At 44.8% G+C, this 18,503-nt stretch overlaps 1 protein-coding gene across 11 annotated transcripts in view; it reads left to right on the forward strand.

The window, feature by feature from the left end:
- The window catches only part of LOC122552175 (adhesion G protein-coupled receptor L1-like), a 631,704-nt gene that overhangs the window by 571,803 nt on the left and 41,398 nt on the right, over positions 1-18,503 (forward strand). For 4 of the 11 annotated variants that reach the window (XM_087983422.1, XM_043694723.2, XM_087983421.1 and 1 more), the window contains one exon: positions 11,138-11,179. The exons of the other annotated variants lie outside the window; for them this stretch is intronic. In XM_087983422.1, coding sequence (XP_087839548.1) covers positions 11,138-11,179 — 42 coding nt within the window. The remainder of the gene's footprint in view (positions 1-11,137; positions 11,180-18,503) is intronic. 11 annotated transcript variants of the gene reach the window in all.

The raw sequence follows: 18,503 nt of genomic DNA on the forward strand, positions 1-18,503 counted from the left end.
GAGTTTTTCCAGCAATTCAATTTTGTTTCACATTTACAGCATGTGCAGTTCTTTTGGTTTTTACTGCAGTTCAAGGTACAATTAAGAAGAGGCAACAAATGCTGCCCTTGCCAGCAATGCCTACATCCCATGAAAGAATAAACAAGAGGGGAAGAAAAATGAATCTACACTTTACCCGCATTGCTGTCTTTGTGGGATCTTGCTGTGCACAGATTGATTCCCTACTTTTCAACAGTGACAATGCATACAAAATACTTCATCGGCTGTAAGGCCATTTGAAATATTTCACAGTTGTGAGAGGTGCTATATAAAGGCCAGTCTTCACAAACTAGATAGTGACCACTCCTCCAGAGTAGACTATCAGGTGGCCTATGACCTCCTGTGTGTCATGCACTCAGTGTGAAAGACAGACAATTTCAAATGAATCTTTCTGAATGAACACACTGGAAACGCCTGAGAAAAAGTGGATAATTTGAGCTGAAAACCCTGTCAGATTGAGAGACACTGATTCCTGAGATGGCAGGACTGACATATGAAAAGAGACTGGATTGGATGGGACTACATTCACTGGAGTTTAGAAGGATTGGAGGTGGGGGGGGAGTCACATAGAAGCCTATAAAATTCTTACAGGAGTAGACAGGAATATACTCATATACTCCCAATGATCAGGGAATCCAGAACCAAGAGTTTAAGAATATGGAGTAGGCCATTTAAGATTGAGGTGAGGAGAAATTTCTTCACCCAGAGAGTGGTCAGCCTATGGAATTTTCTGCCATAGATAGTGGCGGAGGCCAAAACATTGAATGTTTTCAAGAAGGAGTTAGATATAGGTTGTAGGGCTAAAGGGGATCAAAGGCTGTGGGCAGAAAGTGAGAACTAAGTTGGATGATCAGCCATGATCAGGCTTGAAGGGCTGAATGGCATGTTCCTATCTTTTATATTTCTACGGAAAACTGGTTAACATTTCAGGTTAATGACCTCTCTTCAGATTAAGAGCTGTGATACATCTCAGGCAAGTAAAGAGTCAGAGAAAGGAGGGAAAGGAGAACAGACTGAAAGGAAGAGTCGGTGATAGGCTGGACGTGGGGAGACGCTAAAGGACAAAACCTTTTGTTCATTTACATAATCCCACTACCATATTCTATTACCCTGCCCTGCCATCCATTTTGTCATTGGAATTTTTGCCGGTTCCATCCCAAAGTGAAACATTAGATGAGGCAGTGGTAATGTCACTGGACTAGCAATCCAGATATCCTGGTTATTCCTTGTAGGATCCATTGGCATCTTTTGAGAGGCAGTCTAGTTCTGTGTTTATTTGAAATATGGCACCATTTGCAATAGGGGTTGTATTTAATGCTCTTCAGCTGATGAGGGAGTGGTGCAGAAGGAGACAATCCAATGAGAGTTCTGCCCTGCCAATGGCTGAGTAAGCATCTGGCAGCCCCGGGCTCAATCAAGGCCCAGAATGGGGCAATGAATTTCCACTTTCAAGGCCCTCATTCTACTAATTTGATAATGCTTTGATTTATTATCATGTGAATCTAAGTACAATGAAAAGTTTTGTTTCTGAGCAGTGCAGGCAGATCATAATAAGAAAGGACATACTGGTCATTGGGTGCCTTGGACATAATTAGGCATACAGGTTACACTGGGGGAAAGTGATGACTGCAGATGCTGAAGATCAGAGTCAAAAAGTGTGGCACTGGAAAAGCACAGCAGGTCAGGCAGCATCTGAGGAGCAGGACACTCAATGTTTTGTCATAAGGCTTTCATCAGGACAATCCTGATACGTCAATTTCCCTGCTCTATGGATGCTGCCTGAACTGCTGTGCTTTTCTAGCCCCATACTTTTCGATACAGGTTACACTGCACAGGAGGTACGCAAAGCAAGATCAACATTAACAAGATCAACAGTATTTGAAGTTAGAGAGTCCATTCGTTAGTCTAATAAGGGCAGGGAAGAAGCTGTTCTTGAACCTGTTGGTGCATGTGTTCAAGCTTCTGTATTTCCTGCCTAACAGAAGATGCTGTTGGAGAATATTACCAGGGTGGGAGGGGTCTTTGACAATGCTGGCAGCCTTTCCACAGAAACTAGCAGTGTAAATGGAGTCCACGGATGGAAGAGTCAACAGATGTGAAACTAGAAGAGCACAGCAGGTCAGACAGCACCTGAGGAGCAGGAAGGCCAAGACCCTTCATCAGGCCTAGGGTGGGGGAGAGGAGCCCAGAAGTAAATGGGGGGTGGTGGGGCTGAAGGAAGGGTAGGTGGAGTGGTGGTAGGTAAATGCACATATGGAGACAGTGAGGTCTGCAGATGCTGGAGATCAGAGTTGCGAGTGTATTGTTGAAAAAGCACAGCAGGTCAGGTAACATCCGAGGAGCAGGAAAATCAACATTATTCCTGATGAAGGGCTCCATCCCAAAACATCGATTTTCTTGCACCTCAGATGCTGCCTGACCTGCTGCACTTTTTCAGCAACACACTCTCAACAAATGCACATAGTGGGTTATTGTGATTGGTCAATGGGAAGGATGGCGCGGATAGGTGAGTAGGCAGGAGAGGTTAGAACAGGTCAGGGACGTAAGGAGGAGAGGTGGGTCTAGATATGGGATTAGGCAGAGGGAGGAGGGAATTTGTAGCTGATGAAGTAAATGTTGAGGCCATTGGGCTGTAAGCTCCCCAGGCAAAATATAAGGTGTTGATGCTCCAGTTTCCATTTGGCCTCATTCTGATAGTGGAGAAGGCCGAGGATGGGCATGTTGCTGGGGAATGGGAGAGGGATTTAAAATGGATGACAACCAGAAGGTCAGGTTGGTTGATCATGCAGAGTGCAGATTCTCCGTGAACCGGTCCACGTCTGCGTTTGATCGTCCCAATATAGCGACCACATCGAAAGCAATGGATGCAATAGATAAGGTTAGGTGACATACAGGTGAATCTCTGTCCCATCTAGGATTGTTTAGAGCCTTGCACAGAGGTGAGGGGAAGGTATCGGGGCTGGTGTTGCACATCCTGCAGTTGCAGGGACAGGTACTGGGTGTGGCGGAGAAGTTGGTGGGGTGTGTAGAGTTGACGAGGGAATTGCAGAAGGAGTGATTCTTGCAGAAATCAATCGGGGTGGGGAAGGAAATATCTTTTTTGGTCTATCTTTCTACTCACCTATCCACTCCACTCTTCCCACTGACTAATCACAACAACCCCCTACCTACATACAAATATCACCATCCCACCTACTCTTCCCCCAGCCCCACCCTCCTCCCTCTCACTCTCCCGAGGCCTGACAAAGTGTCTTAGCCCAAAATGTTGACTTTCCTGCTCCTCAAATGCTGTCTGACCTGTTGTGGTATTCCATCTTCACATCTATTGATTCTGACTTCCAGAATCTGTAGTCCTTACTGTCTCCTATCCATGGATGCAAGATTGGCACCTGTGATGGTCCAGGCTATGCACACAACCTTCTGTAGTTTCTTACAGTCCTGGGCAGAGTGGTTGCCGTACCAGGCCACTGTGCACCTGGATAATATGCTCTCTATGGTGTATCTGGAGACATTGGTGAGGGTCCTTATGGACATGCTGAATTTGCTGAGCTGCCTGAGAAAGAAGAAGCATTGCTGTGCCTTCTTGACTGTCGCATCTACGTGGGAAGTCTAGGACAGGTTGTCAGTTATCGTCACTCCTAGGAACTTGACACTGTTAACCCGCTCAACCTCTGCTCCATTGATGGGGGCAGTGATGAACCCTTCTGCTAATTAAACCTGCATCCAGAAAAGCTCATAATCTGTTCAAGTATGAGTGGCAGAGAACTCCCAAATGTAAATGAAATAATATTCATTTATTCCTTAACTTTAAAAGTGAACATTAAACAACAAACTATTCACAACTCTAAGCCCCCCCTTTATTTTAACTGTTTATTATCTGCCTCCAACTCCATAACAATATACTGTTCCAATAAAATTACATCAACTTAATTTCAAAATCATACAGCAGCTGTTGTCTCTGATGTTTGTTTTCTTTCAGCTGAAAATCTCCCTGTGTCATCTTCTTTCTTTTACTGGGAAGATGTTTCATATGAGAAAGGTACCTTTGATAGAGAGTGTTTTTGAATGGCAGTCTTTCTCAATGGCAGTTACACTCTCGATGGCAGTTGCTCTGTCAATGGCAGTTACTCTGTCTGACTTTCAAAATGCCTATTTGTTTATACCTCAACATCAGATCGTCTAATTGGTTCGATGTTGCTAAAAACAAAAAAGTCAACCTCGATTGGGTTTTAGTATCCTAGGCCATAATTTAAAATGATGGGTTAAATTTGAATTGTTGTCAAAACAGCAACCAACTTAAGTATCTATTTTACAGCCAAATGTTACATATTTTCAATTTTCTAGTACACTCTGAGACTGCTGGCGAGTCATCACAGGTGCTTGTCAGCTCTCAGTTCAGACCAGCATTCACTCTGTCTTAAAGGTACAGTACATGCCTTCAACTTCATAACACTTTCTTTCTGAAATCAATGATAAGTTCTTTGTTTTGCCAACAATGAGAGATAGATTGTTGTCATTGTATCCCGTCACCAAGCACTCTATCATCCATCTGTTTTCTTACTCATTGTTGTTTGATATCTGGTGGTGTCGTCAGAAAACTAGTAGATGGTGTTTGTTCAGAATTTGTCTACACAGTTATAGGTGTCCAGGGAGTACAGTAGGGGGCTGAGAAAGCATCCCTGGGGGCCTGCAGTGTTTTGGGTTATCATGGAGGAGGTGTGGTTGTCTATTTCACTAATTGTGGTCTATGGGTCAAGAAGCAGAGAATCAAAATGCAGATGGTGGAGCCGAGACCCAGGGCTCAGAGTTTTGAGATCAGTCTGGAGGTGTTGAAGGTGGAGCTGAAGTCGATGTGCAGACGATAGGTGTCCTTATCCAGATGTTCCAGGGAAATGCAGGGTTAGGGAAATGGTATCTGCTGTGGACCTGTTACATCAGGAGATCAAGGTAGGCTGGGAGGGTGGAACTGATGTGGTCCATGACTAGCTTCTCAAAGCACTTCATGATTATGGAGGTCAGAGCCACTGGATGGTCATTAAGGCATGTTGCAGGTGCTTTCTGAGGTACTGGGATGACGGTGGTCTTCTTGAAGCAGGTGGGGACTTTGGTCTGTAGGAGGAAGAGGTTGAAGATGTCAGTGAATACCTCTGACAGCTGGTCCGCACAGGATCTAAGTGCACGGCCAGGGACTCCGTCCAAGCCCATCGCTTTCTTTGGGTTGACTCTGAGGAAGGCCAATGTGACGTCTGCAGCGGATGGAGAGAACTTAGAACTTAGAATCCCTCCAGTGTGGAAACAGGCTGTTTGGCCCAGCAAATCCACACTGACCCTCCAAAGAGGAACCCATCCTGACCCATTCCTTTATTTCTCTACATTTCCCCTGACTAATAAACCTAACACCGTAGCCAATTTAGCATAGCCAATCCACCTAGGCTTCACATCTTTGGACTGTAGGAGGAAACCGGAGGACCTGGAGGAAACCTACGCAGACACGGGGAGAATGTGCAAACTCCGCACAGACAGTTGCCCAAGGCTGGAATCAAACCGGGGTCCCTGGTGCTGTGAAGCTGCAGTGCTAACCACTGAGCCACCATGCCACCCCTAGGGAACAGATGTGTCCAGAGCTGCCAGAGTAGGAGACACCGTGCCACTGGCATTCTGCTCAGACCAAGCATAGAAAGAATTGAGTGCAACAGGAAGGGATATGTCTTTGTCCACCATCTTTATCTGCTTCATTTTGTATCCTGTAATGTTGCTTAGACTTTGCCACAGACAGTGGGAGTCTGCCTGGTTGGTTTGGGCCTCTAACTTGGTCCGGTACTGCCTCTTGGCATCACTGATGGCTTTGCAGAGGTCACATCTGGATTTCCTGTATCAGTTTGGATCATCTGACTTGAATGCTGCACACCTGGTCTTCAGCAGGGAGTGGATTTCCTGGTTCATCCCAGGTTTCCAGTTGGGAAACACCCGGATTCACTTCTTTGGCACGCAGTCCTCTACACATATGCTAATGAAGTACAGGAGCCTGATTGTACTAGTGTCAGGATAGGCCCACAACTAGTGCCACACTTATACACGTGGGATGGTAGGCCCAGATTTGGGAAAGTGAGGTTTCCTTCCTCAATTGGTACCTCTCCTTAGTAAGTAGCATCTATATCCAACACCTCATCCTGCACCCCTTCCCCCGTTGACCCTAATTTGACTCTTCATCAGGACATCATGTGGGATCCCAACATGTCAAAGTGCAAGCCTCCAAAGAGGAAAGAAAGCAAGGAGTGCCAACCGTAGTTGGACAAGCAAAAAGAGGTCACAGATTTATTGAAAGGTTCATTGTCTAAAACCCTGCAGAGGGGTCTGAGCGGGAGAGGGAGGCCATTCAGTCCATCATGCATGCATTAGTCCTATTACCTAGCACCCATCTCCTGCCTTCTCCCCATGTCCCTACATACCCCATTTCTAACCAAACAATCATCCAATGGACTCTTGAATGTCTCAAGTGAACCTGTCTCCACTACATTTTGAGGCACTGCATGCCAGACCCTAACTGCTATCTTTCCTCACTCACCCCTGCTTCATTTGTACATCACTTCAAATCTATGCCCTCTCTTTCTTGTTCGTCTTATGAATGGGAACAGCTTCTGCCTATCTAGTCTAGCCAGCCCACTCATGATTTTGAAAACTGCTATCAAATATCCTTTCAGCCTTCTTCTCTCCAAGGAGAATTGTCTCAACTTCTTCAATCTATCCTCATGAATAAAGTGTCTCATTCCTGGAAACAGTATTACAAATCACTTCTACATTCTCTCGAATGCATTCATATCTTCCTTATAATGTAGTGGGTTCCTTGGAATAAGAAGGATACTTGAGGTACAGTCTCAGAATAAGAGAGAGAAAATTTTAAAAAGGGAGGCTGTAAGAGATGAAGGTGAAATGAAAGAAAGGTAAAGGAAATGGAAAACACAAAATTGCAGGATTTGAGAGTTAATCAATGGAAGGATTTTGAACACAGGATTTGTAAAGGGTGATGATGGATTTGAGAATCTAATAGAGGAATGTTCAGCTGGATTAGAAGTGGGTAATCATTGAGTGGGTTTTGTGAAGAATAGAGGGTGAAGAATACTTTGCACAGTATAATACTTTGAATACTTTGAGGGTTTTGTGAAGAATACTTTGCACAGTATAAGCAGAGATCATTTGGCCCAACGTTCTATGATATTCCTTCAAAGAGCTTCCCCAATCTCCTCCCCCCCCCCCCCCACCTCCCCCATTGGCCAAGTTCACTCTCCCCAATTATTTATCCAATCCTCTGTTGAAAGCAAAGGGAAATCTCTTTTATTCAACGTTCTCAGAGGGTTTAGGGAGATGAGTGGTGAAGCTAACTAATGGGCAGTTCCGGTATACAGGACACAGGCTTTGAGGGAGGTGAAGAGTCACAGGGAGCATCGAGGCAGTCAAGGGGTCCTAGCACAGCAGGAGACCATGGAACTACACCACAACCAAGGGCCAGGTGGGCATCATTACCTTTACTTGGACTTTGATAAATGAATTAAGTTGTCAGCCTCACTAACAACTGCTCCAAGTGGCACCCAAATACCCAAAACTGACCCAATAATTTAATAACATTCGTATAAAGCCTAAGAATAATGTCTGAAGATTTATAGCCTGCTGCTGTTATTATTCTTTCTTGTTAAAGAGAAATGTCTTGATCAGCTTTTAAAAGAAATTGGGCTGTCAGAAATTCCAGTTGGCATGGTAACTCTGCCATCAAACCAGTTTCCATTGTTCTTTACAGAATCCAGATCTCAGCAACTCACAATGTTAAAAAAGATTCTCCTTACATCTCTTCTCTTTTGCCAATGCTCTTAAATCTATGTCCTTTGCTTACCAGCCCACTTACCACTGGAGTCTGATTCACCTTATTTAGACGTTGAAAGCTTCTTCTAATTTTGAAAGCCCCAGTAGATTCCCCCTTAACTTTCTCTTCTGGAATGAGCATAATCTCAGTTTCTCTGCAGTCTCTCCATATTACTGAAATTTTTCATCGCCAGTATCGTTCCAATAAATCTCCTGCCATACAAGTATTCGAGAATTTGACATCCTTCCTAAAGGGTGGTGCCCAGAATTGGGCATTTTATCTAACTGCTTGCTGACCAGTGATTTATAAAAAATTCCAACTTCTCTGCCACTATTTGCAAAAAAAAATCAAGGATTAGATTACTTACAGTGTGGAAACAGGCCCTTCAGCCCAACAAGTCCACAACGATGCACAACCCACCCAGACCCATGCGCCTACATTTACCCCTTCACCTAACACTATGGGCAATTTAGCATGGCCAATTCACCTAACCTGCACATTTTTGGACTGTGGGAGGAAACCGGAGCACCCGGAGGAAACCCACGCAGACACGGGGAGAATGTGCAAACTCCACAGTCAGTCGCCTGAGGCGGGAATTGAACCCACGTCTCTGGCACTGTGAGGCAGCCTCTTTATCTGCTCCTGCCACCTTTGAGGGTGGGGCATGGAAACTAAGTGGAGATGAGTGTCACATACTGTTAATAAAGGGATAAATTATGAAAGGACATTACGTAACATTAATGGGTGGATGCTGAATGATATTGTGCTACAAAGAAAAACTACCAAAAGCTGGAATACAGTACCCAAAGATTATTTTCCCTTTGTTGTGTGTTAACTCGATTGAGCTGATTTCCTTAGGCAAGGAAAGATGTCCTTTCAAGGCTTGGGAATGCCCAGGCAACAGAGGTGCAAGCACACTGGTTAACGCTGAGCACTGTGATGCATTAAACCATGACTTCAGCGCAGACAGGGACAGAGCTACAAACTGGTGAAAGACAAATTCAAGACTGATCAATCTTCACAGCGATCTCTGGGACGAGAGTTTATTCCAACTCTCCTAATAGCCCTGGAGCTTCAAGGAATTGAAGATTAATTTTGGAAAAGAATATTTGAAATTGTTCCTCTTTTCAAATATTATCTTTCCACACCTTTGTTTCTCGAGTGGCAGAATGTCCTCAAATGGATAACTGACTGTGTAACTGACTAACCCTAATCTTTATTCATCCAGATAAAGGGATCTAGAAGCTCTGCCGTTGGCCAAAGAGCAATGGATGCCACATTGATGGTGCCCAATGAGGGGAATGAGGAAATATGAGTTCAGGGCAGCAGGTCTTGTGATGAAATTTCCAGGAATACTTTGGCCCAACATGGCAGGGAGAAAATATGTCAGGAGGGAAGTATTTTGACAATATATTTGAATAGACATAGAACACCACAAAAGGGTGACCGATGAACCAAGTTTCACCCCACCCCTGATTTCTATTGAATGGTTTACTATATTTAGGACCTCGCTTGAGAGGTGATTTCAGAGGACGTTGTCAGAAATCAAGAATTCCAGCCATGAGGAAAAATTGTAAATCTGAGACTGTTTTCTTTTGAACAGAGATGGCTGAGGAGAGATTAATTAAATATTTTTTTTGAGGATGCCTGGTTGAGTGAACAGCAAGAACTTGTTAGTCAGAGCAGGATGGTCAATCACCAGAAGATTTCAATTTAAAGTGACTCTAGGAATGATAAGAGAATTCACTGGAAGTATTTTCACTCAGATGATGCTGAGGTTGGGTTGGCAGAATTGGAAAAGTTCTGGAGCTCCCCATCTGAAAGGAAGGTAGAGACAGGAACCACGCAAGGCATTTACAGATATGCACTGGAGTGCTGCAGCCAACAGTGCTGTGGACCAAGAGCTGGAAGAACTGACAGAGAGGAAGGGCGAAAATGGCCTCCTCCTGTGTGGGCACTCTTTCCCACTTTCTACAAGTGCTCCTCTCCCCCCACCATCACCTCCGCAACACACTCAGCAGGTCCTCACACAGGGGTGCAGGTGGGCAGTGTCTGAGTGAGGAGGCAGGACTGGGAGATAATTTTGAAAGCTCATCTGTATTCACTGGGTTCTTAGATTCACTGACTGAGAGAACACACTGGATATTCACTAACATGTCCCTGGAGTGACATGAACAAACAATGATAGGAATAGAAAGGGAAAACAAGACAAAAGGTGGTTATGACTTAATGTTTCTGTTGATTATTGATGTTTTGTCACATTCCATCATATTTAATGGACCATTTAACATCTGCTGCTCAATCCAAACTTTGTACTTTGTGGACACAGGTCTCATTTTTATTCTGAGTGAAAGCACCATTGGATTTTATTTATTCAATCATTTCAAAGCCTCCAAGTTGCACTGTGTTATTTTTCCAGATCACTGTTACGTTTGAGCCTTATTCTACCCCTGAAATTGTTCCCTGACTGACTTTGTCCTCTGCGGTGGACCCCCATCACCATGATCTTAGCGCCATCCCTGATCCTGAGCTTTGGCCAGCCCTTCATTTCTTGGATTCTTGCCCCTTAAACATGGCCCATCTCAACATCTTTAACCATCCTCTTCCCCTCACCGGCAAGGCTTACATCTTCCCCTGGGCCCACCCTGGAGTCCAGCCATCACACCATCTGAGCCCAAGGGCCTGCTCCAGACCTGCACACCTCAGCCCTGAGGCCAACATCCTCCATTTGGGGCCCAAGTCACCCCCTCATGTTCATACTCTCACTCAGGGACATCCAAACTCCTACCAAGGCCAAAACTTTCTGCCATGCCCATATCCTCCCCCAGAAACCTATACCTTCCCCCTGTGGCCTACATCCACCCCTGGGCCAATACACTCTGAGGTCTACATACTCCCATTGAGCCCTTGACCTTGCCCTCTCCGGGTCCCACATGTTCTCTTTCAACAACACCCCATCCTAGAGTCTAGGTGCTCCTCATATTGCAAATATGCCTGTGGTCAATCTTTTTCAGTATTAACTTAATCTGTCATCAAGCCTTGTGGTTTGGAGTTACCTAAGGTTTCCTGTTTAAAGTCTGAGTAATCAGATGGGACAATGTTTCCAAACAAACTCCCATCTAAGCTGCTGCATGCTGCATGTTCAGAGTGAGTTAACTTTTTCGTCGTTCTTTGTCTCTTTCTCTCTCTCTCTCTCTCTCTCCCTCTCTCTTTCCCCTCCCTGTTAATTTTCATGCTTGCTAGTTACCCCATATGTGATGGCTACTATAGTATGGACTTGCCTGGGTAAGAAAAACCAAGCAGCGCTTTCAGTTCAGACCTTGTCTTTGTCATAATCTGTCTGCCAGGACATCGGTTACTGCACAGACTGGATCTAGCTTGATGACTGACCATCATTAATGACCAGCCTACGCCTAACCCTGCTTGCCCAGTGGTTGACTGATTAAAACTTGATCCCATTCACAACCACAGCATCACTACAACCAGCTGTGTCACAGACTCCCCTAAACTACCTGTTAATAGAACCAGAAAGACATGGGACCCAGCAACACAGATAAAGTTGGTCCACTGACTTTGAACGTGACCCAGTGGCACCAGGACTGTGATCCAATGATGCCAGGACACCAAACTCTGACACCGAACATGTGACCCAGTGACACTGAACGTGACCAATTGATACATCATCGCATGATCCAGTGACATCTGGATACCTGACCTCATGAGTTGTGAACACATGACCCAGTGGCACTGAACATGTGATCCAATACATGTACACATGACCTTGTGATCCCTGAGCCAATGCCTCCCAAACACATTTCCCAGTGACATCGCAACCACTGAGTGCCCAGTGGCTAGGGCCCAGAATCTGGATTCATAATTGTGTGTGAATTTGTTTCAAACATGTTCTTCAGGAGATAATTTCAACAAAAAAGCAGATTCTCCTGTCAGTAATACGATCCTTTGTGAGCTTTGTATTCCCAGGGATTCTATTGCAATGAGTGTGTGCTGGTGCTGGCTGTTATTCCGATGAATAGTTAAAGATTTTTGGGCACTAGGTCATTAAACAGCCACATGCTTCATGATCCTTGCTTTTGACTAGTCTGCCATTAGTAGGTGTCTCTCATTAGCAGAACACCTCTCCACTGCTCAGCTCTCCACACCAAAGGCAGACAGGAGTCTCCTCCCAGAATGAAAGGAGTGCCTTAAATTGGGTTATTGACAAAGGTGTATCCAGCAAAGGGAAACCTCTGATACCACTGGCAAGTTGGGCTAAACATGAATGGCAGAATTAACAGTGCATGCATCTACTTTTTCTGCTACCCTGACCTCCCCATGCTGAGAAACCATCCCTCTCTTTGGATAAGCCTCCATTTCAGAAGGATTGTTGACCTCTTGCAACCTCCCTGGCTAGTCCCACATTCTTCATTGAATCAACCTGTACTGACACATAGCACATGCCTGGAGCAGGTGGGACTTGAACCCAGACCTGCGGGCTCAGACGTAGGGATACTACTGCTATGCAGAGAGCAAGGGTTCCAACACCATGTCCCCACTTTCGCAGAGACCATTGACCCTTCTATTTCCACCTGACACCCCCCTCCCTTGCCTGAAACAATCTTAACCCATTGTCCATTAAGCTCTCCTCCAAGCCTTTGTCACCTCCTGTCTCTCTGCCCAAGTGCCCTCCTGATCAGTCGCCAAATTCTACTCTCCATAAACCTCAATCTTTCTGAAACTCTGCTGCCCATTGCCTACCTTGCATCCAATTCCCCACCCACCAGCAGGTTTTGTTCACTTGCTCCCAAATACCTAAAACTCTCACCCTGTGATTAAATCACCCCGCAGCCTTGAGCCTCCCTATCTCTGTATCTCCTCCACTTTTGCAACTCTCAGTGACCTTACAATTACTTTGATTTCTCACGAGCCCCCCTCTCCTTATCAATAGGATCCATGCCTTTATCTCCCTACCCCCAACATACTCTCCCTAAATACCTTCACTTCTCTGTCCTTCATTAAAATCTGTAAAATGCACCACTTTAACTGTTTTTGTGACCAACTCTTCCACTCTCTCTCTTTCCCTGCACCAACTGTGTCCCTTATCCTGAATGTAACATTTTAAGGCATTAATCTATGCTAAAAGTTGAACCAATTGGTCACTCCCAGTCTATGATAAACCAGGTTCAAAATGTGAATTCTCTCTTGTGTAGAAATTAAAGATTCTTTACGCTTGCCTCACAGCCGACCAGGGCCTCCTAGTGGATATAACAGATCCCTGAGGCCTGATCACCTCCAAGAATGATGTAACCGAGGCTGTGACCCTTTGTGGAGCCAGCCATTTAATTTGGAGTTTCCAGGGCAATCATCACGTTCGGGCCTATGGCCTTAATGTTTAAAACAGAGGTCACCGTGGGCTTCTGCGGTAAGGAGAGGTGCAAGTGGTGATGAGTTTACTCTGAAGGTCACCACACGTCACGTAAGGGGTGAGTTTCAGGAGAAAACATGGCCTTTGTGATGACTACAGCCAAAACAGAAACTGAACTCATGTCACTCAGCATCACAAACCAGCTGACTAAGCTAAGTAACCCTGACTAAGTGTGAAAGCACCTTCAGCTCAGAACATATTAGGAACAGGAGGAGGCCATCAGCCCCTCAAGCCTAATCCACCATTCAGTGGTGGATCTCGGCTGACCTACAGTATCCTTATTCCATTTGCCTTGGATTGGTGCTCCTTGTGGGCTTTGATGTCATTTTTCTTTGTGTGAGCTGAGCTTGGGATAAAAGGCACAAAATGCACCAAGAAAAAAAGGCTAGTGAAGCAACAAGAGACACATGAAGCATTTGGAGCTAATGCTGAACTTTAATATTTCATGCATGTGTTGTATGTTAGTCTAACTGTTTTGAAATTGCAAGGGCTGGCTTTTTTTAAAATTGTAAGTATCTGGGGCTATCTTGATTCCTTAAGGCTTTTAGTTAGCAGAGAAACTAATAAAACTGATAGAATAACACAAACCTCAAGAACACAAAAAACAGGTGATTCAACCCAGCCAGAACTTATTGTCGACGTGGGCTTCCTCCACTGTTAATTTCCTCACTCAGCTTTCTCCCTCATGTGTTTAATGAAGATTTCCTTTTTGGGCGGCACAGTGGCTAGCACTGCTGCCTCACAGCGCCAGAGATCCGGGTTCAATTCCCGCCTCAGGCGACTCTCTGTGTGGAGTTTGCACGTTCTCCCCGTGTCTGCGTGGGTTTCCTCCGGGTGCTCCGATTTCCTCCCACAATCTAAAAATGTGCAGGTTAGGTGAATTGGCCATCTAAATTGCCCATAGTGTTAGGTGAAGGGATAAATGTAGGGGAATGGGTCTGGGTGGGTTGGGCTTCGGCGGGTCGGTATGGACTTGTTGGGCCAAAGGGCCTGTTTCCACACTGTAAGTAATCTAAATCTAAATCTAAGATCCTCCTCTGTACAATTCTCTGTATTTGATAAGACCATATCAAGAACTCTTCACTCAGTGGATGAGGTACAGAGTTTCAGCTGGTTAACAAAGCTCCCTGGTAGATTCTAGACACAATACGTCTCGTCACCAATTCCTTTGTCTGTTGGCTGGAGATTGTCTGGAGTCACCAGGTCCTGTTTCAACTAGGCCCACCTCCCCACTGGAGACTTCGGGTGGGGTTGGGGGGGGGTGTGGTGGTGAATGGTGCTTGGTGTCAGCTAACAGTACTAAACCCCTGTCTATTTTACCATTGCCTGGCTTATCAGGGACCCAGGTTCGATTCCATCCTCAGGTGACTATCTGTGTGGAATTTGCACATTCAGTGTTTGCATGGGTTTCCTGCAGGTGCTCTGGTTTCCTCCCACAGTCCAAAAGATGTGCAGGCCAGGTGAATTGGCCATGCTAGATTGCCCACAGTACTCCGGGATGTGTCGGTTAGGTGCATTAGTCAGGGGAAATGTAGAGCAGTAGGGTAGGGGAATGGGTCTGGGTGGGATAGTCTTTGGAAGATCAGTGTGGACTTGTTGGGCCAAATGGCCTATCTCCACACACTGTAGGGATTCTATAATTTGCCAAACCTCTATCTGTTTTACCAAACTACTGCCTATTTAGATAAACCTTGTTTATCTAATCTTGAATAATTTCTTATTCCCACTTGCTTCCAATTTCCTGGATGTAGTTGTAAATATCCCAGGAATAATGGTTGTCTTATCCCAGTTTGCATATTCTCCCTGTGTCTGCGTGGGTTTCCTCCGGGTGCTCCGGTTTCCTCCCACAGTCCAAAAGTGTGCAGGTTAGGTGAATTGGCCATGCTAAATTGCCCATAGTGTTAGGTGAAGGGGTAAATGTAGGAGAATGGGTCTGGGTGGGTTGCTCTTCGGAGGGTCGGTGTGGACTTGTAGGGCTGAAGGGTCTGTTTCCACGCTGTAAGTAATCTAATCTAATCTATCCCAGATACTTTGTAGTCGCTGGCAGGATAGTTCACCTGTTATTTGATCCAAATCCAGGGTAATACAAAGATGTCTTAACTATCCACCATTATCCCCACCCAGTCCTTGGTTACGGACTTATGAAGGGCTTATGCCCGAAACGTCGATTCTCCTGCTCCTTTGATGCTGCCTGACCTGCTGCGCTTTTCCAGCAACATATTTTTAAGCGATGGACATTAAATGGCTGAATCCTGGCATGTTGTGTCCAGCTTACACAATCATATAACCAACAGCACCCCAATGTCATGATCCTACCTAACCTCCGACAATTGGAAATTATGCTAGGGATGGAGCAAGACTGAATGTAAGAGCTGGTGTGTGCCTGTGTTCCAGTGTGTGGGTAGAAACGTGTGTATACACCCAGGCAACTGCAGAAATCTTGAGAGTTAGTGCAATGAGCAGCAGACAACTTAGTTAAACTAGGTAGGTAAAGGTAATTAGCTCAAAACAGCACCTCATATCACTGAGAGAAAGAATGCGGAAATACAAGAGTTGTCAGAATCCAGACAGACAAGACACATAACAATACAGAGAGAGATACTAAACAACAGATAATGGCATAGCAGCAGAGATAGAGAGAAACAACAGCATACATAAAGAAAGAGAAAAAACGATCACATTTATCCCCAAGCCCTGGCTGCTCTTGACAACTGAATGGCTTACTGGATCATCTTTGAATGTGCAAAAAGCCTCTGCATAGTGTGGGACTGAAGTCACTTGGAGTTCATTCTGAATTAACAAAAATGTTTCTCTCTATGATGGGCACTGGTAAACAGGGTTGGGTATTTCAATCCGGTGTCAAACCTCTATGTTGGTACCCTTTGTGAAAAGGTGATGGCCGTGTGCTGGTGTCACTTGACTAGCAATCCTGAGGCCTCCAAACTCTGAGGACGTGACAGCTGGTAGAATGTAAATTCAGTTATTCAATATGGAATTTTATATGGGCATTTCCACTCGCTGCTGATGATGAAATTTGCTGCCACCATCTTCTTTCCCTGTCGAAAACCACAGATCCCGGCTTGGCCATTTCCTGGTCCAACTATAAGAGATTAATGAGATTTTGTTAACTGCACATTAGCAACTAGCTAGCCTTCATTATGATGTTAATCACCCATAGTGGCCACCGATGCAGTGGTGCAGTGCTAGTATCCCTATCTTTGAACCAGATGGTCTGACTTCTCCAGAAGTATAGAGTCATAGAGATGTATACAGCATGGAAACAGACCCTTTGGTCCAACCCATCCATGCTGACCAGATATCCCAACCCAATCTAGTCCCACCTGCCAGCACCCGGCCCATATCCCTCCAAACCCTTCCTATTCATGTAACCATCCAAATGCCTCTTAAATGTTGCAATTGTACCAGCCTCCACCACTTCCTCTGGCAGCTCATTCCATACCTGTACCACCTTCTGTGTGAAAGAGTTGCCCCTTAGGTCTTTTTTATATCTTTCCCCTCTCACCCTAAATCTATACCCTCTAGTTCTGGATTCCCCGACCCCAGGGAAAAGACTTTGCCTATTTACCTTATCCATGCCCCTCATAATTTTGTAAACCTCTATAAGGTCACCCCTCAGCCTCCGACACTCCAGGGAAAACAGCCCCAGCCTGTTCACCCTCTTCCTATTGCTCAAATTCTCCAACCCAGGCAATATCCTTGTAAATCTTTTCTGAACCCTTTCACAACATCTTTCCGATAGGAAGGAGACCAGATTGCTCACAGTATTCCAACAGTGGCCTAACCAATGTCCTGTACAGCTGCAACATGACCTCCCAGCTCCTGTAGAAAATATCTACACTGATAGACATTGTTTCAAAGACTTTAAGAAGAACACACTCCTTCGAGGTTCTAAGCTGTTCTGCCTATAGGCTCGTATGACACCATCATAATAGGTGATGCTTATGGCATTCCTCAGTATTGACCCTTTCAGACCCTTACACAACATCACTTGCCCAAAGCTAAGAATCACACAACACCAGGTTATAGTCCAACAGGTTTATTTGGAAGCACTAGCTTTCAGAGCACTGCTCCTTCAACAACAACCTGATGAAGGAGTGGTGCTCGGAAAGCTAGTGCTTCCAAAAAAATCAGCTGGACTATAATCTGGTGTTTTGTGATTTTTAACTTTGTCCACCCCAGTCCAGCACCAGCACCTCCAAGTCACCTGCCCTAACTCTTCTTTCCATTATTACTATTAATTACATCTACCACTACCTCATTTCCCCACAGTCGCTAGCTTTATAAATGCAGCCAATCTGGAGCACTCACTATTCTCTCCAAACCCATTCTCTTTGGAGTTGTAATGTTGATAGTTTGCTGGGTAGAAAGCTATTGCCTTAGATTCTCTCCAGACAAAGGTCTGTAGATCATTTTAAACCTTTAATCTCTTGGACTTCCTTTGCAGAGGATGCCTCCCCTACTTAGGCAGTTTCTGCCCCACAGTGGGCCTGAATCATTTGGCATTTGTCATCTTCTCAGTGGTGTCTTTCATGCAACTGTATGCACACATCCTCAATCTGTGTCAGCAGTTTTTAATTCACAATCTGCCTGTGTTGAGGAATAAAGTCCCTACACTCAGGTTCAATTCCCATTTGCTCCAGAGTTGTGTCAATAATATCTCTGAACATGTTGATCAGAGAAAAATGGATCTGTGTTGAAGCAAGCAAATTTTTATTTCAATTTGCCAATAGGTTTCGATTCTCTCGTTCACCCTCAGCAATTGCATTGCCAGTGAAGTCATACTTTTCCATAATCTGTAGGGATCATTAAATTAAATCACCTGGTTACTGAACTCTATGAACACTTGCTTTTTCAAAATGATATTAGTTCTTAGTTGAAGTAATTGTCAAAGGCTTCTGGTACATCTTCAAAAGTCAATTTGGAAGCTCTCTGGTATGTCAGAAATTGTTTTCTCAGAGATGTCCAATTCCGTTTTCTATTTGACCAATCTCTGAAATGAAGTCTTCCTTGCAATATCATTTCTGATGCCATTTCTTCTGAATGTGATCATATATTTTGCTTGCTTTTGTTTTTGAGAAACTTTTGTTTCGTAGCAGTAGCATTTCTACTGCTCTGAGCCATGGAACTGGAGGATTCTCCTGTGTTTTACAGCTAAAATGCAGATTT

This window comes from Chiloscyllium plagiosum, unplaced genomic scaffold (genome assembly GCF_037043375.1).
Source record: "Chiloscyllium plagiosum isolate Xiang-an unplaced genomic scaffold, Cpla_swu_hap1 HiC_scaffold_45, whole genome shotgun sequence".
NCBI lineage: Eukaryota > Metazoa > Chordata > Chondrichthyes > Orectolobiformes > Hemiscylliidae > Chiloscyllium > Chiloscyllium plagiosum.